Below are 22,020 nucleotides of genomic sequence, written 5' to 3' on the forward strand. Positions count from 1 at the left end.
TGGAATAAAAACCTGGGTGAATTTCCTATCACCCAGGAAATTCCAAGGGATTTAGGAGCACTGTGTCAGGAACAGGGGGCAGAGGCCAGTCCACGTATTTTCTATTATTTCAGGAGTGTGTCCTCCATAGCCCCCATCCTCGCCTCGGGAGAGGGCCTCCCATGTAGATCAGGCTGGCTGCTCTTGTTCACCCTTCTCTGGCCACCCCCCCGCCACAGCCTGGGAGGCGGGTGCTTGGGTCCCTTTCGCCACACCAGTCAAGGTGGGGAAGACGCGGAGGTGAACGTGGCCTGGTCAGCTGCATCTGACCCCCACACAGATGCTCTTGGTCCCATGCCACTGCGGCCTCCTCCACAGGCCTCCAGCCCACAGGTGGCTCCCACTCCCCAGCCAGGTGTGTCGTCCGGGAGCACAGGGCCTGCTTCTCCTCCTGACCTGAGCTCTCGTCCCAGGAGCTGCCGCTGGGGCAGCCTCAGCCCCCCTGGAACATCCTCCCAGGTGCCAAGGCTGGCCCTGCAGGTGGAGAGGGGCAACCACCTGGGGCAGGAGCTGGCTGCTTCTACCTAGGACTCCTGGGAGCTGAGACGCACAGAGCCTTCGGATCGTGGCTAAAGGCCTGTGGAGAGAGGAGACCAGAAAGAAAAGAGGGGGAGGGGTCTCAACTCTCTGGGGAGCAAAGCTCTAGTTCTCACTTTGGCCAAGGGAGATGGAGACGGGGTGAACCAGATGGGCTTGGGGAGACCCAGGTACAGGGGACCCAGGTTGGGGTAAAGAGACATGGACATGGGGGGATACCCATGGCCTTCAGGGTGGGTAGACCACAAGAGCCATCTGTTCTGACAGTCACAAGAGACAGTTCGTGTGAGATCTGGGATCTGGAAGCAAAGCAGTGCCATGCTCTTTTCACACTCGGGCGATGGGTGCAGTGTCTCACAAATGCTGGCGCCCCCTGCTGGCTCACCGGGGTGAGGGCAGCAGCCTGGCCACAGCCCTTCCAGTCCCTGCTGGACCCTCCCTCACCTCGGGCCAGAAGTGTTCTTCCCCTGGAGAAGGGCGCCACCTTTGCCCGCAGGATGCTGATGGTCCACGTCGGAGGTTTGGGTTCTAGCTGGTCCCAGAAATTCCAGGGGGCTCCTGCTCCCCTTGCTTTCCCCCTGTACACCCATTTCCTCCTTACCCACTGACTTCTAGGCCTCTGCCCCAGGGGCACAGACAAGAGCTTGACGAATGCTGATCACCCAGCTCCACAACCAGGCAGGATCACATGCCTACAATAACGTCCTGATCCTGTGCCACCCCAAGTGGTTCTGCTTACTCTGCTTGGGTAAATCCCCCCCCAACACACACACAAAACCTCAACAGACCCGGAAGTCCTAGCCCTGAAATGAGAGGCTGCCTGATGAATCCCCGCTCTGACACATAATTACTGCGTGACCTGGAGCAAGTTGCTAACCCTCTCTGTACTTCAGTTCCCTTACCTGTGAAACAGGGATAATAGTAATACCTCCCTTACAGGGCTATTGTGAGGATTAATAGACAGTGGGTCTAAAGAACAAGTTCTATATACATTAGCTACACTATTACTTACTTTCACCTGGTGCAACAGTCTTTTGCTAAGCCCCCAGTGGGGCCTGGAATTGGTAGCTGACCCCAGGTTGAAAAGCCTGTGTGAAGGGGTCTCTGTCCCTGGTGCCCGCTGTCTCTTGGAGAGCTCCTTTTCTGACACACAGAGGCAAACGCCTCCTTGGCTTCAGGAAAACTCAAGCTGAAGCTCCAGGCTGGAAGTGCTTTGTTTTATGGCTCTGGGAGCAAACTTGTCATCATAAGCGGTGGCCCCAGGCCAGGTTCCTTTCCTTCTAAGGAAAGTTGGCGTCCAGCTGGGCGGTGTTTTCTTTTGCTCTCAGTACGGCCTGTTCATTATGCAGCTCTCGGGAAGAACATTGTTTTTTCCGAGTTGGGCATGCTTTTCTGTGAGTGCACAGAGCTGCCAGCTGCTGAGCAGAGGGGGAAAAGGCCATAAGGACTTTACTTCCCTAGTCTAGTTGTGATTAGGTTTTCTGAACATGTCATGCAACTGAAGACGTTCCCAGCAGAAAGCGGTCAGCAGCAACCCACGGTGCTGGGCGAGGCTCAGTCCTCGTTGTGGTCACCCAGCAGCACAGCAGAGGTGATCCGATGGCCCGGGACCCCATCCCCAGTCTGCTCTGCCCCGACCCACTGGGTGACTGCAGGCCCAGCCAGGCAGTTCAGGCAGGGGCAGGTGTCAGGAAGTACCAAGGGCACCTGACTCTATGCTCCTCAGCCCCCAGACCCTCACGCCAGCTCTGGTCTGGGTCTGCCATGGTGGCAATGAGCTGCCACACTCCCATGTGCCACATGTGCAGGGGCTGCTGAGGCACAAGGTGGTAGCTAGAAGGAGATGGAGCCCTGGGGCGGCCTCCTTGCTCTGGACCCTGCTTTACCCTGAGCTCTTCGGTGGTCTTGCTATTAATCCAGCCGGGGGGGGGGGGGCGGTGCTTTCACTTCCTTTCTGCTTGGAGTGGATGCCTGTTTCACACACTTTCCCAGCACAAGTGGCTCCACCTTGGGCTGGCCTGGGTGCTTCCAGGGGTGGCAGAGGAGAGCTGGTGCTATCCTTAGGCCCTGACCACCAGGCCTCTCAGCCCCTGGCCCTCACCTCAAAGCCCCTCAGAAGAACCAGGTAGAGCCATACAGCCCTGGGCTGGAGTCCCAGCTCCCCACTTTGCAGTTGCTGCATCTTCAAACTGGGACAGCACATTAGTCACTAACGGTTGGGAGGTGCATGGGGAAAGGCGGTATAGAGCATGTGCATTGATTTGTTCAACACCTATGTGACCTCTGGGGAGGAGAGAGGGGCTGGAAGTTGAATTAATCACCAATGGCCAGTGACTTAATCAATTGTGCCTATGTAATGAAGCTTCCAAAAAATTCTTTTAAAAATCACCGTAGGGCGAGGTTCGGCGAGTTTCTGGGTTGGTGAGCACGAGGAGGAGCTTGGGGCTGGTGTGCCCACCCTGGGCACGGGAGCTCCTCCCCGCTTCCCACCTGCGTGCTGTGCACCCTCCCACCTGGCTGCTCCTGAGCTGTATCCTCTTCTAATAAACTGGTGTTCTAGTAAGTATTGTTTTCCTGAGTTCTTGAAGCCACACTAGCAAATGATTGAACTGGAGGAGACGTTTGACTTACAGCTGTTTGGTCAGAAGCACCGGTGACAGCCTGGACTTGCGACTGAGGTCCGAAGCGGAAGGAAGTCTTGTGGGACTGAGCCCTTGACCTGTGGAGTCCTCGCTAACTGCAGGGAGATAGTGTCAGATTTGAGTTAAACTGTAGACAGTCAGCTGGAGTCTCAGAGAACTGCTTGGTGTATGGAAAACCCCACGCATTGGGCGACCAGAGTGGAGCGCTGTGTGTGAGCAGAGGGCAGAGGGGCGGCAGAGCTCTTCCCCTTTACTGCTCAAGGGTGGTCCTGTGGCTGGTGCCCCAGGGCGATTCATCCATTCCTTCTCCAAACCCGGCCCCAGTGTTCTCCAGAAAGGAAGCTCGTGACAGCTTCTAATAAGGCTCTTTACATCCAAGATTCTGCTTATCCGTGAGGAGGGCTGCCACCCAGCACAGTACAGGAGGTGAGGGGCTTGCACGGAACAGGAGTCACCAGAACTGCTTACAGAGTAACGGGGACATTCACATCGATGGATTCTGATTCTGAGTGTGTGAGGCTGTGTTTATTTCCCCGAGCCCTGGATCAAACACTGTGGAATCTTCCAGCCTACCTGCAGGGAATGGAGGGCAGGGCCCGCAGGCAGCATGGTTCTGGCACTGACAGAGTGTTCAGAGCACTGAAAAGGCAGCAGCAAGCCTGGAGGCCCACAGGAGGAGGCGCGGAGCCCAGCCAGGGGCAGATCACAGACGTGGAGCCCGGGCTATGCCCATCGCCCCTCCCATCGGCCAATTCTTCTGATGCTGAGCTGGGAGGCTCCTGGTCCTGCTTTGCAGGGGAAGTGACCTCCTGCCCAGTCTTAACAAAGTGCCTCTGACCTCTGCACACCACAAAAGACGGGGTTTGGGGCAGGAATACAAGGTGTGTGTACCCTCCATCAACTTTCAACTTTTGAACACTTGGGTTAGGTTTTAGATGTGTCTCTTATAAGCAGCATACAGTGGTTTTCTCTTTTATACGGTCTAGTGTACAAGGACCTACTGTATAGCACAGGGAACTCTGCTCAATGTTATGTGGCAGCCTGGATGGGAGCAGAGTTTAAGGGAGAATGGATACGTGTATATGTATGGCTGAGTCGCTTTGCTGTGCACCTGAATCTATCACAACATTGTTAATTGGCTCTACTCCAATATAAAATACAAAGTTTAAAAAATAAATAAATAAATCAGGCCCTCATGGAAACTTAGTTGTCATTACATAATCTTGGTCAAGCCAGATTGCCCCAAATATTTTGTATTCAGTTTCATCATGGTTTGTCTCTTATAGTAGGGGCTTTAAGTCTTGGCACTATCACAATTTAGAAAAATAAAATGATTCTAATTCCAACAGAATTGGCAGATACGGAAAAAAATATTTGGCATGACAGTTTGTGTCATTTTTGTCTTTTAACTGGAACATTTAATCCATTTGCATTTAATGTATTAAGTTAGATTCTTTCTTCTGTTATATATATTACATTTATTTATTTATTTATTTATTTTTGGCTGCGTTGGGTCTTCGTTGCTGCGTGCAGGCTTTCTTTAATTGCGTCGAGCGGGGGCTACTCTTCGTTGTGGCGGGCGGGCTTCTCATGGCAGCGGCTTCTCTTGTTGCAGAGCATGAGCTCTAGGCGCTTGGGCTTCAGTAGTTGTGGCGCACGGGCTTAGTTGCTCCGTGGCATGTGGGATCTTCCCGGGCCAGGGCTCGAACCCGTGTCCCCTGCATTGGCAGGTGGATTCTTAACCACTGTGCCACCAGGGAAGCCCCCTGTTATATATTTTTCATTTTTATTGTTACCCTAAAATGTATAACATACCTTTTTGAATCATCAAAGCCTAATGTGAACTGATAACTTTACTCTCCTCTTAGATAAAGCAAGGGTCTTAGAACTTTTAACTCCATTTACTCCCCCTGCCAACAGTATGTTATTGTTGTCGTGCATGTTAATTCTTCAGTGTTTTAAACGCCTCGGACAGTACTGTTCTTGTTTTATACAGTCCATATTCATTTAGATACACACACGCCATTCCCGCTGTGCTTCATTCCTTTCTGCATTTCTGTCTATCTGGGATCATTTTCTTTCTGTCAAAAAGTAATTTCTGAATTTCCAGTAGTGTGTGTCTGCTAGTGGAGAATTTTAATTTTTGTGTATCTGACAGTGTGTTTATTTCACTTTCATTATTAAAAAAATGCTTTTCACTGGTATAGGATTCCAAGTTGGAAGTTACATTCTTTCAGTACATTGTAGGTATCATGCCACTGGCTTCCCGTGTTCATTACCGCTCTTGATAAATCTGTCACTTTAATTCTTGAAGGTCGTCTGTGTATTTCTTTTCTGCTTTATTTTAATGTTTGTTCTTCGTCTTGGTTTTCTGGGGTTTCACTATGATGTGTGGATGAGTTTCTTTTTATTTATCCTGCTTCATACTCATTAAGCTTCCTGAATATGAGGATTCATATTATTCATGAATTTTGGAAAATTCTCAGTCTTTATCTCTTCAAATATTGCTTCTGTCCCATTTTTTCCCTCCTTTCCTTCTGCTATTCCAATTAAATGTTTATCCTACCTTCTTATTATATCATCTTCTGTAATTTCCATTTTCTTGCCTCTCTGTACATTAGTTTGGAAAGTTTTTTGTTTTTTTCTCTTTTTCCTTTGTATCTTAAGTCGTTTCTCTCAGAGCAATTTAATTTTCAGCTGTCTTTTCTGTCCCTGGTTCATCTTGTTTCTCTTGGGCACTTCAGATGCAGGGAATTGAGTCATTCATACGTCTCAGTTCGGGGTACACAGAGTACCCCCAGTATGGCAAGGAACTTCTCTTATTTTATTTTATTTAAATTATTAGAAATTATTTTATCTTAAGTTATTTTATTTATTATTTCCCCCCTTTTTCCTGAATACTTAGTCTCCTTCCCTCAGCTCATAGGCAACTGATCTCATATATTTAAAATATGTTCTCTTTAGGTACACAGTAAAAGTTTGTAGATTTACAAAAATAGATTTGGTGAGGGGCAAAGAGATTCAGTGCACTAATGGACTAATTTAATTTAGTTATATTCCTCAATTGCTGACGTTGCCAATTGGTGCTTTGAAGATATTGTCTATTTCATATAGTATTTATTTACTCCATATATTTATTTTCCATATATTATTTCCATATATTTTTCAAAAAAAATGGAATAAATATTCCCTTCACTTTTAAGATATTGTTTATTCCATGTAATTAAATTTTTTTGTTTATTCCATAATTTTTATGTAAATATTTTATATTTTAATGTTTATTCCAAATATTTTTACCTACACTCCTACATACAGAAGTGCTGCAGAGCAGGTGAAGGAAAGATCTCCTTTGTTTTTCTCCACATAGGAGGCATAACAGTGAGTCATGCAGATCCGAGGCGGGTGAACATTCCAGGCAGAGTGATAGAGGGATGACTTGTGCAGGGATGCTGGTGTCAGGCTATGCCTGGCATGGCCAGTATGGCTATAGTGGAGTGAGGTGGGGGGTGTAGTATGAAATGTCAGAGAAGTAGTTGTGACAGATGGTATAAGGGACTATGGGCCTTGCAAGGCTTTTGGTCTTTACCCTGAGTGAAACAGAAAAAGACCCTGGAAGGTTTTGAAAGGAGCAGCAATATGATTTACATAGATACACACACACATGTGTACGCCTATACAGATATATTATTGTTTGTGTATGTACATGCATTGAGTTTACTAAGTTATTTTTTTAACATCTTTAGTGGAGTATAATTGCTTTACAGTGTTGTGTTATTTTCTGCTGTATAACAAAATGAATCAGATATATGTATACATATATCCCCAATCCCCTCCCTCTTGCATCTCCCTCCCACCCACCCTCCCTATACCACCCCTCTAGGTGGTCACAAAGCACCGATCTGATCTCCCTGTGCTATGCGGCTGCTTCCCCCTAGCTATCTATTTTACATTTGGTACTGTATATATGTCCATGACACTCTCTCACTTCGTACCAGCTTACCCTTCCCCCTGCCCGTGTGCTCAAGTCCATTCTCTATGTCTGCGTCTTTCTTCCTGTCCTGCCCCTTGGTTCTTCAGAACCACTTTTTTTTTTTTGATTCCATATATATGTGTTAGCATACGGTAGACTCTATGTCCATCAACCTCATTACAAATAACTCAATTTCTTTTCTTTTTATGGCTGAATAATATTCCATTATATATATATGTGCCACATCTTCTTTATCCATTCATCTGTCGATGGACACTTATGTTCTGTCCATGTCCTGGCTATTGTAAATAGTGCTGCAATGAACATTGTGGTACATGTCTCTTTTTGAAGTATGGTTTTCTCAGGGTGTATGCCCAGTAGTGGGATTGCTGGGTCATATGGTAGTTCTATTTTTAGTTTTTTAAGGAACCTCCATACTCTTCTCCATAGTGGCTGTATCAATTAACATTCCCACCAACAGTGCAAGGGGATTCCCTTTTCTCCACACCCTCTCCAGCTTTTATTTTTTCTAGATTTTTTGATGATGGCCATTCTGACCGGTGTGAGATGATACCTCATTGTGATTTTGATTTGCATTTCTCTAATGATTAGTGATGCTGAGCATCCTTTCATGGGTTTGTTGGCAATCTGTATATCTTCTTTGGAGAAATGTCTATTTAAGTCTTCTGTCCATTTTTGGATTGGGTGGTTCGTTGTTTTGATATTGAGCTGCATAAGCTGCTTGTATATTTTGGCGATTAAGCCTTTGTCTGTTGCTTCGCTTGCAAATATTTTCTCCCATTCTGAGGGTTGTCTTTTCGTCTTGTTTATGGTTTCTTTTTCTGTGCAAAAGCTTTCAAGTTTCATTAGGTCCCACTTGTTTATTTTTGTTTTTATTTCCATTTCTCTAGGAGTTGGGTCAAAAAGGATCTTGCTGTGATTTATGTCATAGAGTGTTCTGCCTATATTTTCCTCTAAGAGTTTGATAGTGTCTGGCCTTACACTTAGGTCTTTAATCCATTTTGAGTTTATTTTTGTGTATGGTGTTAGGGTGTGCTCTAATTTCATTCTTTTACATGTAGCTGTCCAGTTTTCCCAGTACCACTTATTGAAGAGGCTGTCTTTTCCCCATTGTATGTTCTTGCCACCTTTATCAAAGATAAGGTGACCATATGTGTGTCAGTTTATCTCTGGGCTTTCTATCCTGTTCCATTGATCTATATTTCTGTTTCTGTGCCAGTACCATAATGTCTTGATTACTGTAGCTTTGTAGTATAGTATGAAGTCAGGGAGCCTGATTCTTCCAGCTCTGTTTTTCTTTCTCAAGATTGCTTTGGCTATTCGGTGTCTTTTGTGTTTCCATATAAACGGTGAAATTTTTTATTCTAGTTCCTTGAAAAATGCCATTGGTATTTTGATAAACATTGCATTGAATCTGTAGATTGCTTTGGATAGCATAGTCATTTTCACAATGTTGATTCTTCCAATCCAAGAACATAATATATCTCTCCATCTGTTTGTATCATCTTTAACTTCCTTCATCAGTCTCTTATACTTTTCTGCATACAGGTCTTTTTTCTCCTTAGGTAGGTTTATTCCTGGGTATTTTATTCCTTTTGTTGCAATGGTAAATGTAAGTGTTTCCTTAATTTCTCTTTCAGATTTTTCATCATTAGTGTATAGGAATGCAAGAGATTTCTGTGCATTAATTTTGCATCCTACTACTTTACCAAATTCATTGATTAGCTCTAGTGGTTTTCTGGTGGCATCTTTAGGATTCTCTATTTATAGTATCATGTCATCTGCAAACAGTGACAGTTTTCCATCTTCTTTTCCGATTTGGATTCCTTTTATTTCCTTTTCTTCTCTGATTGCTGTGGCTAACACTTCCAAAACTATGTTGAATAATAGTGGTGAGAGTGGACAACCTTATCTTGTTCCTGATCTTAGTGGAAATGCTTTCAGTTTTTCACCATTGAGAACGATGTTGGCTGTGGGTTTGTCATATATGGTCTTTATCATGTTGAGGTAAGTTCCCTCCATGCCTACTTTCTGGAGGGTTTTTATAATAAATGGGTGTTGAATTTTGTCAAAAGCTTTTTCTGCATCTATTGAGATGATCATATGGTTTTTCTCCTTCAGTTTCTTAATATGGTGTTTCACATTGATTGATTTGTATATATTGAAGAATCCTTGCATTCCTGGGGTAAACCCCTCTTGATCATGGTGTATGATACCTTTAATGTGCTTTTGAATTCTGGTTGCTAGTATTTTGTTGAGGACTTTTGCAACTACGCTCACGAGTGATATTGGCCTGTCGTTTTCTTTTTTTGTGACATCTTTGTCTGGTTTTGGTATCAGTGTGATAGTGACCTCGTAGAATGAGTTTGGGAGTGTTCCTCCCTCTGCTATATTTTGGAAGAATTTGAGAAGAGTAGGTGTTATCTCTTCTCTAAATGTTTGATAGAATTCTCCTGTGAAGCCATCTGGTCCTGGGCTTTTGTTTGTTGGAAGATTTTTAATCACAGTTTCAATTTCAGTGCTTGTGATTGGTCTGTTTATATTTTCTATTTCTTCCTGGTTCAGTCTCGGCAGGTTGTGCATTTCTAAGAATTTGTCCATTTCTTCCAGGTTGTCCATTTTACTGGCATAGAGTTGCTTGTAGTAGTCTCTTAGGATGTGTCCCTAGGTCTGAAGTGGGTGTCTTGTAGACAGCATACATATGGGTCTTGTTTTTGTATCCATTCAGCCAGTCTATGTCTTTTGGTTGGAGCATTTAATCCATTTACATTTAAGGTAATTATTGATATGTATGTTCCTATTACCATTTTCTTAGTTGTTTTGGGTTTGTTATTGTAGCTCTTTTCCTTCTCTTGTGTTTCCTGCCTAGAGAAGTTCCTTTAGCATTTGTTGTAAAGCTGGTTTAGTGGTGCTGAATTCTCTTAGCTTTTGCGTCTCTGTAAAGTTGTTCATTTCTTCATCGAACCTGAATGAGATCCTTGCTGGGTAGAGTAATCTTGGTTGTAGGTTTTGCCCTTTCATCAGTTTAAGTATGTCCTGCCACTCCCTTCTGGCTTGCAGAGTTTCTGATGAAAGTTCAGCTGTTAACCTTATGTGGATTCCCTTGTATGTTATTTGTTGCTTTTCCCTTGCTGCTTTTAATATTTCTTCTTTGTATTTAATTTTTGATAGTTTGATTAATATATGTCTTGCCATGTTTCTCCTTGGATTTATCCCGTATGGGACTCTGCACTTCCTGGACTTGATTAACTATTTCCTTTTCCATATTAGGGAAGTTTTCAACTATAGTCTCTATAAATATTTTCTAAACTATAAATATTTTCTCAGCCCCTTGCTTTTTCTCTTCTTCTTCTGGACCCCTATAATTCTAATGTTGGTGCATTTAATATGTTGGTGCATTTAATGTTGTCCCAGAGGTCTCTGAGACTGTCCTCGATTCTTTTCATTCTTTTTTCTTTATTCTGCTATGCAGTAGTGATTTCCACTATTTTATCTTCCAGGTCACTTTTCCGTTCTTCTGCCTCAGTTATTCTTCTATTGCTTCCTTCTAGAGAATTTTTAATTTCATTTTTTGTGTTGTTCATCATTGTTTGTTTGCTCTTTAGTTCTTCTAGGTCCTTGCTAAACGTTTCTTGTATTTTCTCCATTGTATTTCCAAGATTTTGGATCATCTTTACTATCATTACTCTGAATTCTTTTTCAGGTAGACTGCTTATTTCCTCTTCATTTATTTGGTCTGGTGGGTTTTTACTTTGTTCCTTCATCTGCTGCATATTTCTCTGTCGTCTCATTTTGCTTAACTTACTGTGTTTGGGGTCTCCTTTCACAGGCTGCAGTTTCGTAGTTCCAGTTGCTTTTCATGTCTGCCTGCAGTGGGTAATGTTGGTTCAGTGGGTTGTGTAGGCTCCCTGGTGGAGGGCACTCGTGCCTGTGTTCTGGTGGATGAGGCTGGATCTTGTCTTTCCGGTGGGCAGGACCGCATCTGGTGATGTGTTTTGGGGTGTCTGTGACCTTGTTATGATTTTAGGAATCCTCTCTGCTAATGGGTGTGGGTGTGTTCCTGTCTTGCTAGTTGTTTGGCATGGGGTGTCCAACACTGGAGCTTGCTGGTGGTTGAGTGGAGCTGGGTCTTAGCATTGAGATGAAGATCTCTAGGAGAGTTCTTACCAATTGATATTATGTGGGGCCGGGAGGTCTCTGGTGGTCCAATGTCCTGAACTCAGCTCTCCCACCTCAGAGGCTCAGTTCTGACACCCGGTTAGAGCACCAAGAGCCTGTCAACCACACGGCTCAGAAGAAAACGGAGAAAAAAAAAGAAAGAAAAAAAATAAAATAAAGTTATTAAAATAAAAATTTAAAAAAAGAAAGAAAAAAAGAGCAACAAAACCAAAACACATTCCACCAACGATAACAAGCACTAAAAACTATACCAATATAAATATAAAAATCTGAAACTAGTTAGTTGCATACAGCAAACCCCAAGTCTACAATTGCTCCCAAAGCCCACCACCTCAATTTTGAGATGATTCATTGTCTTTTCAGGTATTCCACAGATGCAGGTTACATCAAGTTGATTGTGGAGATTTAATTCGCTGCTCCTGAGGATGCATGGAGAAATTTCCCTTACTCTTCTTTGTTTGCACAGATCCTGGGGTTCAGCTTTGGATTTGGCCCTGCCTCTGCTTGTAGGTCACCCTCTGGCATCTGTTCCCTGCCCAGAGAGGAGGTGGTTAAAGTAGCGGCTGATTAGGGGTTTCTGGCTCACTCAGGCCATGGGTAGGGAGGCATATGGAATGCGGGGCAAGCCTGCAGTGACAGAGGCCAGTGTGATGTTGCAACAGCCTGAGGTGTGGCATGTGTTCTCCTGGGGACATTGTCCTGGATCTAGGGATGCTGGCAGTGGCGGGCTGAACAGGCTCCCAGGAGGGGATGTGTGGATAGTGACCTGTGCTTGCACACAGGATTCTTGGTGGCTGCAGTAGCAGCCTTAGCTTTTCATGCCCGTCTCTGGTGTCCGTGCTGATAGCCACAGCTCACGCCCACCTCCGAAGCTCATTTAGGTGGTGTTCTGAATCTCCTCTCTTCGAGCACCCTGAAACAATGGTCTCTTGACTTTCAGGCAGTTCCAAACTTTTTCCTGGACTCCCTCCTAGTTAGCTGTGGTGCACTAACACCCTTCAGGCTGTGTTCATGCAGCCAACCCCAGTCCTCTCCCTGGGATCTGACCTCCAAAGCCCGAGCCTCAGCTCCCAGCTCCCACCCACCCCGGCGGATGAGCAGACAAACCTCTCAGGCTGGTGAGTGTTGGTTGGCACCAATCTTCTTTGCAGGAATCTCTCTGCTTTGCCCTCTGTACCCCTGTCACTACACTCTTCTCCGTGGCTCCAAAGCTTCCACCCCACCTACCCCCCATTTCCACCAGTGAAGGGGCTTCCTAGTGTGTGGAAACTTTTCCTCCTTCACAGCTACCTCCCAGAGGTGGAGTTCCCTTCCCTATTCTTTTGTCTCTGTTTTTTCTTTTTCCTTTTTCCCCACCCAGGTATGTGGGGAGTTTCTTGCCCTTTGGGACGTCTGAGGTCTTCTGCCAGCGTTCAGTATGTGTTCTGTAGGAGCTGTTCCACGTGTAGATGTATTTTTGATGTATTTGTGGGGAGGAAGGTGATCTCCACGTCTTACTCTTCTGCCATCTTGAAGGTCCTCTCGAGTTTACTGAGTTTTATTGAGACACAATTCACATCCATATAATTTGCTTTTTTAAAGTGTTCAAGCCAGTATTTTTAGTATATTCACAGAGTTGTGCCACCATCACCACTATCTAATTTTCAGCACTCCCAAAAGAACCGCTTCTCTCTCCTCTCCCCTATTCTTGGCAATGATTAATCTATCTGTCTCTCTGGATTTGCCAATTTTGGGTATTTCACATAAATGGAATCATGCAATATGTGGTCTTTCGTGACTGGCTTCTTCCACTTAGATAATGTTTTCAAGGTACAGCTATGTTGTAGAATGTATCAACTTCATTCATTTTTTTTTTTTTTTTGCTGAATAATATTTCAGTGTTTGGACACACCCTGTTTTCCTTATTCACTCATCAGTTGATGGACATTGGCTTGTTTCCATCCTTTGGCAATGTTGATTAATGCTGCTGTGAACATTTGTGTACAAGTTTCTCTGTGGACAGGTTTTCATTTATCTTGGGTATATCCCCAGTAGTAAAATTGCTGGTAACATGGTAGGTGTGTGTTTATTACTTTCAGGAACTGCCCAACGTCTTCTCCAGGCATGATCTGCAGATTGCAGGTTTATTCTGAATTGAGTTTGCTGTGGGCTACAAACTGCAGGAGGTCCCCCGGCAGCTAGGAACGTAGTGGGGACTAGGGGCAAGTTAAGGTCTTGGAAGAAGGGCTGTCAGCGTAACCCCATGGGGCAAAACAAACCTGAGAGCTGAGAGACACCAGAGAGAGAACTGTTCCAAAATCTTTAAGAAAATGGCTAGGAATTTTGGGTTATGATTCTAATCCACCGTTCTGGATCTTTCTTTGAACCCACATACTCCCACTGGAAATGGAGGCTCAGTGTGGCTGGCAGGAAGTCATCTGGAAGCAGAGAAGTGGGTGTGTCCATGTGGATGTGTGTGAAGGGGCAGCAGTTGAGAAAGTCCTAGTGGAGGACATTCCCCACTTGCCTGAGCGACACCCTTCTGTCTAGAGGAGAATCACAGCAGGACCTGAGTTTCTTCACAAGAGCAGCCAGGCCTCCCCTCTCGGGGACGATGTGGGGAAGTCTGTGCTTGGTGCTGCCCTTCACCCCAGCCCTCTGCTTCCCTCTCTGCCTGCCTCCTCTTTCCCAGGTCCCAGTCCAGCCCAAGCACTTGGCAGGGGTTTTCCCCTCACAGGCAGGGGCTTCTGCCAACCAGGCATTGTCTGCCAGGTGCCATCTCATTCAGGTTCCTTCAGACCCTTACTTTTCTTCCAATGGTTTGAGCTGATTTGTGTTATTTGCAACCAACAATCCATGCCTAAGACAGTAGCCGTCTCTGTGTGTTAGTGCACACGTGGGCAGATGAGTGCAAGTTTGTTACATGCGTAGATGTGGGTATGACAGTATGTGCTTTCAGCAGTGGCTCCTGTGTATGTGGCGGGGTGGGGGGGGGGCTGAGGGTGTCTGGGTGTGGGAGTTAGCCTGGGGCTTTGAAGGGAGGGGAAAAGGGGACTTCCTGTGCACCAATCAAGTCGGTCCAGATCCCGGGTTCCAGGGCCAGGGAGGTGCCATGGGACGCTCTCCCTCATCACTGGCCCTGCCTGGGTGTGGCCTGCCTCTGCCACCGCCGTCAGTCACAGCCTCTCCTTGGCGGTGAGTCTTCACTTGGGTGCGTCTGGGTGTAGCCAAGGCCTGCCTTCATGCTCTGCCTCTCAGCTCCTTCTCCAGAGCCTGACTAGACCTGTCCTCTTCAGAGGTCAGATCTTTTCTTCTACTCACTTTTCAGAGTCAAACAATGTGCTCAATATGTCTGCTGGTCTTCACTGTGGAGCTCCTGATGGGATGTGGTTCATGTAGGAGAACTACTGCCCCAAAGAATCTCCCTGCATCACCTTCACCCACCAGTGCCTAGAATTCCGCTATTAGAGACTTTAATACATTGAACCTTGGAGGATTTGTGGTCTTCAAGAAATTACAGGGGTGAGGAAAGCTCTGGAGTGGAGAGATCTGGGTTCACGTCTAGATATCACACTTACTCACCATGTGGCATTGGGCAAGTCACTTACACTCTCTTAATGTGTAAATTGAGGTCATAATAGTTTCCATCTTATGTAGATTATTGTTGTGAGAATTAAAAGAGAGAAATAAGTGAAGCATCTAGCAGGGTGTTTAGCGCAGGTAGGTGTTTGATGAATATGTATTTCATTCCTATGAGAATACAGGGCCACTGGAAAGGTGACATCAGTCCTTTGTTGGAAATCAGCAGAAGATGATTTGGGCAAAGCAGGCAAGGAAAGTGCCATGGCAGAAGGCGAGTTGCAAATTTCTCTGTAGTAATCTTGCTTGAGGAAGCCTGCTCTCCTCCAAGCAGACTCTGGATGACATAGAGAATTTAAGAGGCTTCATTTATTCATTCATTCACATTCTTCAAATTAACCAACAGTATTGAGTACCTACAACATGCCAGATGCTGCACTAAGTCAGGGGGGTGGGGCGGCAAGGATCACTGGGTCTCCTTGGGGTCACAGTCAGCAGTCGTTACATCTGAAACACGCATGCAGATGCAACTCCTAAAGCATTTGCAAATAATGTGGATTTTACTGAAGTTTTTATAAGGAAACATTAGCTTATACCACACATAAAAAGCAAAATTTGTGAACATCACTTTTAATAGATTCCACTCTCTCTGGCACTTGCCACACTATCCCAGCTTTTCTCTCCCTTCACCCACCTCCTCCCATCTCCTCCCCATTCCAATGGCATCCATTTCCTGGGTCTCACCCCTTTTAAACAACGTTATTGAGATATAATTAACATACCACACAACTCACCTTTTAAAGTGCACAAGTCAATGATTTTTAGTATATTCACAGAATTGTGCAACTGTCACTATAATCTAATGTTACAACATTTTCTTTCCCTCCACCCCCTGCCAAAACCACCATACTCCTTAGTAGTCACTCCAAAAGCCCACCTTCCGCCCAGTCCAACCACTAATCTACTTTCTATCTCTATGGATTTGTCTATTCTGGACATTTCATGTAAATGGAGCATACAATATGAGGTCTTTTTAAAAAGTGTAAGTTGTGGTTAACAAAAATCCCCATAAAATTATCATCTTACCCATTTTTAAGTGTATAGTTAATTAGTGTTAACTATATTCATATTGTTGTGCAACAAATTTCTAGAACTTTTTCATCTTGCAAAACTAAAACTCTATACCCATTGAACAAATCCTCATTTCCCCCTCCTCCCAGCTCCTGGCCACCACCATTCTACTTTCTATGAGTTTAACTACTCTAGAGACCTCATATAAGTGGATTCGTACAGTATTTACCCTTTTGACTGGCTTATTTCACTTAGCATAATGTCCTCAAAAGTCATCCATGCTGTTGTGTGCTGTTTCCTTTTTTTTAAAAATTTTTTTCTTCAGTCCTTTAAAAAAAATTTTAATTTTATATTGGAGTATAGTTGATTAACAATGTTGTGTTAGTTTCAGGTGTACAGCAAAGTGATTCAGTTATATATATACATGTACCTATTCTTTTTCAAATTCTATCCCATTTAGGTTATTATAGAATACTGAGCAGAATTCCCTGTGCTATACAGTAAGTCCTTGTTGGATATCTATTTTAAACACAGCAGTGTGTACTTGTCAATCCTAAACTCCCAATCCATCCCCTTCCCACCCAGCTGTCCTCCTGGTAACTGTAAGTTCATTCTCTAAGCCTGTGAGTCTGTTTTGTAAATAAATTCATTTGTATCATTTCTTTTTAGATTCTGCACATAAGCAATATCATATATTTGTTTCTCTGTCTGATTTACTTCACTTAGTATGATAATCTCCAGGTCTATCCATGTTGCTGCAAATGGCATTATTTCATTATTTTTAATGGCTGAGTAATATTCCATTGTATATATGTACCACATCTTCTATACCCATTCTTCTGTAAATGGACATTTAGGTTGTTTCCACATCTTGGCTATTGTAAACAGTGCTGCAATGAACATTGGGGCACATGTACCCTTTCAAGCCATGGTTTTCTCCAGTTATATGCCCAGGACTGGGATTGCTGGATCATATAGTAGCTCTATTTTTAGTTTTTTAAGGAACGTCCATACTGTTCTCCATAGTTGCTGTACCAATTTACATTCCTACCAACAGTGTAAGAGGGTTCCCTTTTCTCCACACCTTAACCAGCATTTATTGTTTGTAGACCTTTTGTTGATGGTCATTCTGACTCACGTGAGGTGATATCTCATTGTAGTTTTGATTTGCATTTCTCTAATAATTAGGATGTTGAGCATCTTTCCATGTGCCTCTTGCCCATCTGTATGTCTACTTTGGAGAAATGTCTAGTTAGATCTTCTGCCCATTTTTTGATTTTTTTTATTATTATTTTTATTTTTTATTGAGCCACATGAGCTGTTTGTAAATTTTGGAGATTAATCACTTGGCAGTTGCATCATTTGCAAATATTTTCTCCCATTCTGTGGGTTTTCTTTTCATTTTGTTTAGGTTTCCTTTGCTGTGCAAAAGCTTTTGAATTTAATTGGGTCCCATTTGTTTATTTTTGTTTTTATTTCCATTACTGTAGGAGACAGCTTGAGAAAGATATTGCTATGATCTGCGTCAAAGAGTGTTCTGGCTATGTGTTCCTCTAAGAGTTTTATAGTATCTCTTACATTTATGTATTTAATCCATTTTGAGTTTATTTTTGTGTATGGTGTAAAGAATGTTCTAATTTCATTTTTTTACATGTAGCTGTCCAATTTTCCCAGCAACGTATGTTGAAAAGACTGTCTTTCCTCCATTGTATAGTCTTGCCTCTTATTTGTTGAAGATTAATTGACTATAGGTGCATGGGTTTATTTCTGGTCTTTCTATCCTGTTCCATTGATCTATATTTCTGCTTTTGTGCCAATACCATACTGCTTTGATAACTGTAGCTATGTAGTATAGTTTGAAATCAGGGAGCCTGATAACTCCAGCTCTGTTTTTCTTTCTCAAGATTGATTTGGCTATTAAGGTTTTTTTGTGTGTGTGTCTCCAAACAAATTTTAAGACTTTTTGTTCTAGTTCTGTGAAAAATGCCCTTGGTAATTTGATAAGGATTACATTGAATCTGTAGATTGCCTTGGGTAGTATAGTCATTTTGACAATATTGATTCTTCCAATCTAAAACATGGTATTTCTTCCCATCTGTTTGTGTCATCTTTAATTTCTTTCATCAGCATCTTATAAATTTCTGAATACAGGTCTTTTGCTCCCTTGGGTAGGTTTATTCCTAGGTATTTTATTCTTTTTGATAAAATGGTAAATGGCATTGTTTTTTTAATTTCTCCTTCAGATCTTTCATTAAATATAGAAATACAACAGATTTCTGTGTATTTATTTTGTATCCTGCATGTTTACTGAATTCAAGATGAGCTGTAGTCGTTTTCTGGTAGAATCTTTAGGATTTTCTATGTATAGTATCATGTCATCTGCAAACAGTGATAGTTTTACTTCTTCTTTTTGAATTTGGACTCCCTTTATTTCTTCATCTTCTCTGATTGCCATGGCTAGGACTTCCAAAACGATGCTGAATAAAATTTGTGAGAGTGGACATCCTTCTCTTGTTCCTGATCTTAGAGGAAATGCTTTCAGCTTTTCACTGTTGAGTATGATGCTAGCTGTAAGTTTGTTGTATATGGCCTTTATTATGTTGAGGTATGTTCCCTCTATGCCCACTTTCTGGAGAGTTTTATCATAAATGTGTATTAAATTTTGTCAAAAGCTTTTTGTGCATCTATTGAGATGATCATATGGTTTTTTTTCCTTCAGTTTGTTAATGTGGTGTATCACACTGATTGATTTGCAGATATTGAAAAACTCCTTGCATCCCTGAGATAAATCCCACTTGATCATGGTGTACCATCCTTTTAAAGTTTTGTTGGATTTGGTTTGCTAGTATTTTGTTGAGGATTTTGCATCTATGTTCATCCGTGTTGTTGGCCTGTAATTTTCTTTTTTTTTTTTTGTGGTATCTTTGTCTGGTTTTGGTCTCAGGGTGATGGTGGCCTCGTAGAATGAGTTTGGGAGTGTTCCTACCTCTGCAATTTTTTGGAATAGTTTCAGAAGGATAGATGTTAACTCTTCTCTACATGTTTGATAGAATTCACCTGTGAAGCCACCTTGTCCTGGACTTTTGTTTGTTAGGAGTTTTAAAATCACAGTTTCAATTTCAGTCCTTGTGATTGGTCTTTTCATATTTTCTGTTTCTTCCTGCTTCAGTCTTGTAAGATTGTGCCTTTCTAAGAATGTGTCCATTTCTGCTAGGTTATCCATTTTATTGGCATATAGTTGCTTGTACTAGTCTCTTATGATCCTTTGTATTTCTGTGGTGTCCGTTGTAGCTTCTCCTTTTTCATTTCTAATTTTATTGATTTGAGCCATCTCCCTTATTTTCTTGATGAGTCTAGCTAAAGGTTTATCAATTTTGTTTATCTTTTCAAAGAACCAGCTATACTGTACATACTAAAAATTTCTAAGAGGGTAAATCTTTTGTTAAATAATTATTATTGTATAATAATAATAGTAAATAAAGTAGATAGGAGAAACCATTTGGAGATGAAGTATATGTTTTCGTGGTGATGGCTACAGAAATGTATATTATCTATAAACTCATCAGGTTGCATACATTAAATACGTATGGCCTTTTGTATGTCAGTTACAGCAGACATACAGAAAAAGTAGTTTGCACATATACATTTATTTTGCTTAAATTTAAAAATTGATTAACAACAATGTATTTACTATTATTATTCAATTAGTAATTGATAAATTCAATACATATTAATACATTAAAAAAAACACACCAGCTTTTAGTTTCATTGATCTTTTCTATTGTTTTCTTCATTTCTGTTTCATTTATTTCTGATCTGATATTTATGATTTCTTTCCTTCTACTAACTTTGTGTTTTGATCCTTCAAAAAGGACCTTTTTCTTGCTCTAGCTGCTTTAGGTGTAAGGTTAGGTTGTTTATTTGTGATTTTTCTTGTTTCCTGAGGTAAAATTTTATTGCTATAAACTTCCCTCTTAGGACTGCTTTTGCTGCATCCCATACATTTTGAAACATCGGGTATTCATTTTCATTTGTCTCTAGGTATTTTTTTATTTCTTCTTTGATTTTTTCAGTGATCCATTGGTTGTTTAGTAGCAGATTGTTTAGCTTCCATGTGTTTATGTTTTTTACAGTTTTTTTTTCCTTGTAGTTGATTTGTACTCTCATAGCATTGTGGTCAGAAAAGATGCTGATATGATTTCAATTTTCTTAAAATTACTGAGGCTCACTTTGTGGCCCAGCATGTGATCAATTCTGTAGAATGTTCCATTTCAGTTGAGAAGAATGTGTATTCTGCTGCTTTTGGATGGGATAATCTATAAATATCAATTAAGTTCATCTGGTGTAATGTGTCATTTATGGCCTGTGTTTGCTTATTGATTTTCTGTCTGGATGATCTGTCAGTTGATGAAAGTGGGGTGTTAAATTCCCCCACTATTATTGTGTTACTGTCAATTTCTCCCTTTATGGCTGTCAGTATTTGCCTTATATATTGAGGTGCTCCTATGTTGCGTGCATATATATTTACAATTGTTATATCTTCTTCTTGGATTGATCCTTTAATCATTATGTAGTGTCTTTCTTTGCCTCTTGTAACAGTCTTTATATTAAAGTCTATTTTGTCTGATATGAGTATTGCTACTCCAGCTTTCTTTTGATTTTCATTTGCATGGAGTACCTTTTTCCATCCCCTTACTTTGTCTGTATGTGTCACTAGGTCTGAAGTGGGTCTCTTGTAGACAGCATATATATAGGTCTTGTTTTTGTAACCATTCAGCCAGTCTGTGTCTTTTGTTGGAGCATTTAATTCATTTACATTTAAGGTAATTATTGATATGTGTGTTCTTACTGCCATTTTGTTAATTATTTTGGATTTGTTTTGGTAGGCCTCTTTTCTTCTCTTCATCTTTTGTTCTCTTCTCTTGTGATTTGATGCCTAACCTTAGTGTTGTGTTTCCTTTTTCTTTTTTGTGTGTGTATCTATTGTAGATTTTCAGTTTGCCGTTAACATGAGGTTTTGATATAGCAGTCTATATATAAATAAGATTCTTTTTAGTTGCTGGTCTTTTCATTTCAAATGCATTTCAAATATCCTGCCTTTGTGCTCTCCTCTTCTCAAAATTGCTGGTTTTGATATCATATTTGTGTGTGGATGATTTCCTACCTTTACTGTATATTTGTTTTACCAGTGAGCTTTTCCATTTGTAATTTTCTTCTTTCTAGTTGTAGCCTTTTCTTTTCTACACATAGAAGTTTCTTTAGCATTGGTTGCAAAGTTGGTCTGGTGGTGCTGAATTCTCTTAGCTTTTACTTATCTGTAAAGTTTTTGATTTCTCCACTGAATCTGAATGATAGCCTTGCTGTGTAAAGTATTCTTGGTTGAAGGTTCTTCCCATTCATCACTTTAAATGTATCCTGTCACACCCTTCTGACCTGTATAGTTTCTGCTGAGAAATCAGCTGATAAACTTATGGGAGTTCCCTTGTATGTTATTTTTTGCTTTTCATAATTTTTCTTTGTCTTTAATTTTTGTCAGTTTGATTACTACGTGTCTCAGCATATTCCTTCCTGGGTTTATCCTGCCTGGGACTCTCTGCACTTCCTGGACTTGGGTGACTGTTTCCTTTCCCATGTTAGGGAATTTTTCAGCCACCATCTCTTGAAATATTTTCTTAGGTCCTTTTCTCTCTCTTCTCCTTCTGGGACCCCTATAATGTGAATGTTGGTAAGTTTAATGGTGTCCCAGAGGTCTCTTAGACTGTCCTTATTCCTTTGCATTCTTTTTCTTTATTTTGTTCTGCAGTAGTGATTTCCACCATTCTGACTCCCAGGTCACCTATCCATTCTTCTGCCTCAATTATTCTGGTATTGATTCCTTCTAGTGTATTTTTTAAACATCTTTATTGGAGTATAATGGCATTACAGTGCTGTGTAAGTTTCTGCTGTATAACAAAGTGAATCAGCTATATGGATATCTCCATATCCCGTTCTTCTTCTGTCTCC

At 42.1% G+C, this 22,020-nt stretch overlaps 1 protein-coding gene across 1 annotated transcript in view; it reads right to left on the reverse strand.

Annotated features, from left to right (window-relative positions):
* Positions 1-257: 257 nt before the first annotated feature.
* AMER3 (APC membrane recruitment protein 3) overlaps positions 258-22,020 on the reverse strand; it is a 92,282-nt gene continuing 70,519 nt past the window's right edge. The window contains 2 exon segments of the mRNA XM_059927087.1: positions 258-513; positions 3,208-3,313. Of these exon segments, the coding sequence (XP_059783070.1) occupies positions 258-513; positions 3,208-3,313 (362 nt within the window).

This window comes from Balaenoptera ricei, chromosome 7 (assembly GCF_028023285.1).
Source record: "Balaenoptera ricei isolate mBalRic1 chromosome 7, mBalRic1.hap2, whole genome shotgun sequence".
Lineage (NCBI taxonomy): Eukaryota > Metazoa > Chordata > Mammalia > Artiodactyla > Balaenopteridae > Balaenoptera > Balaenoptera ricei.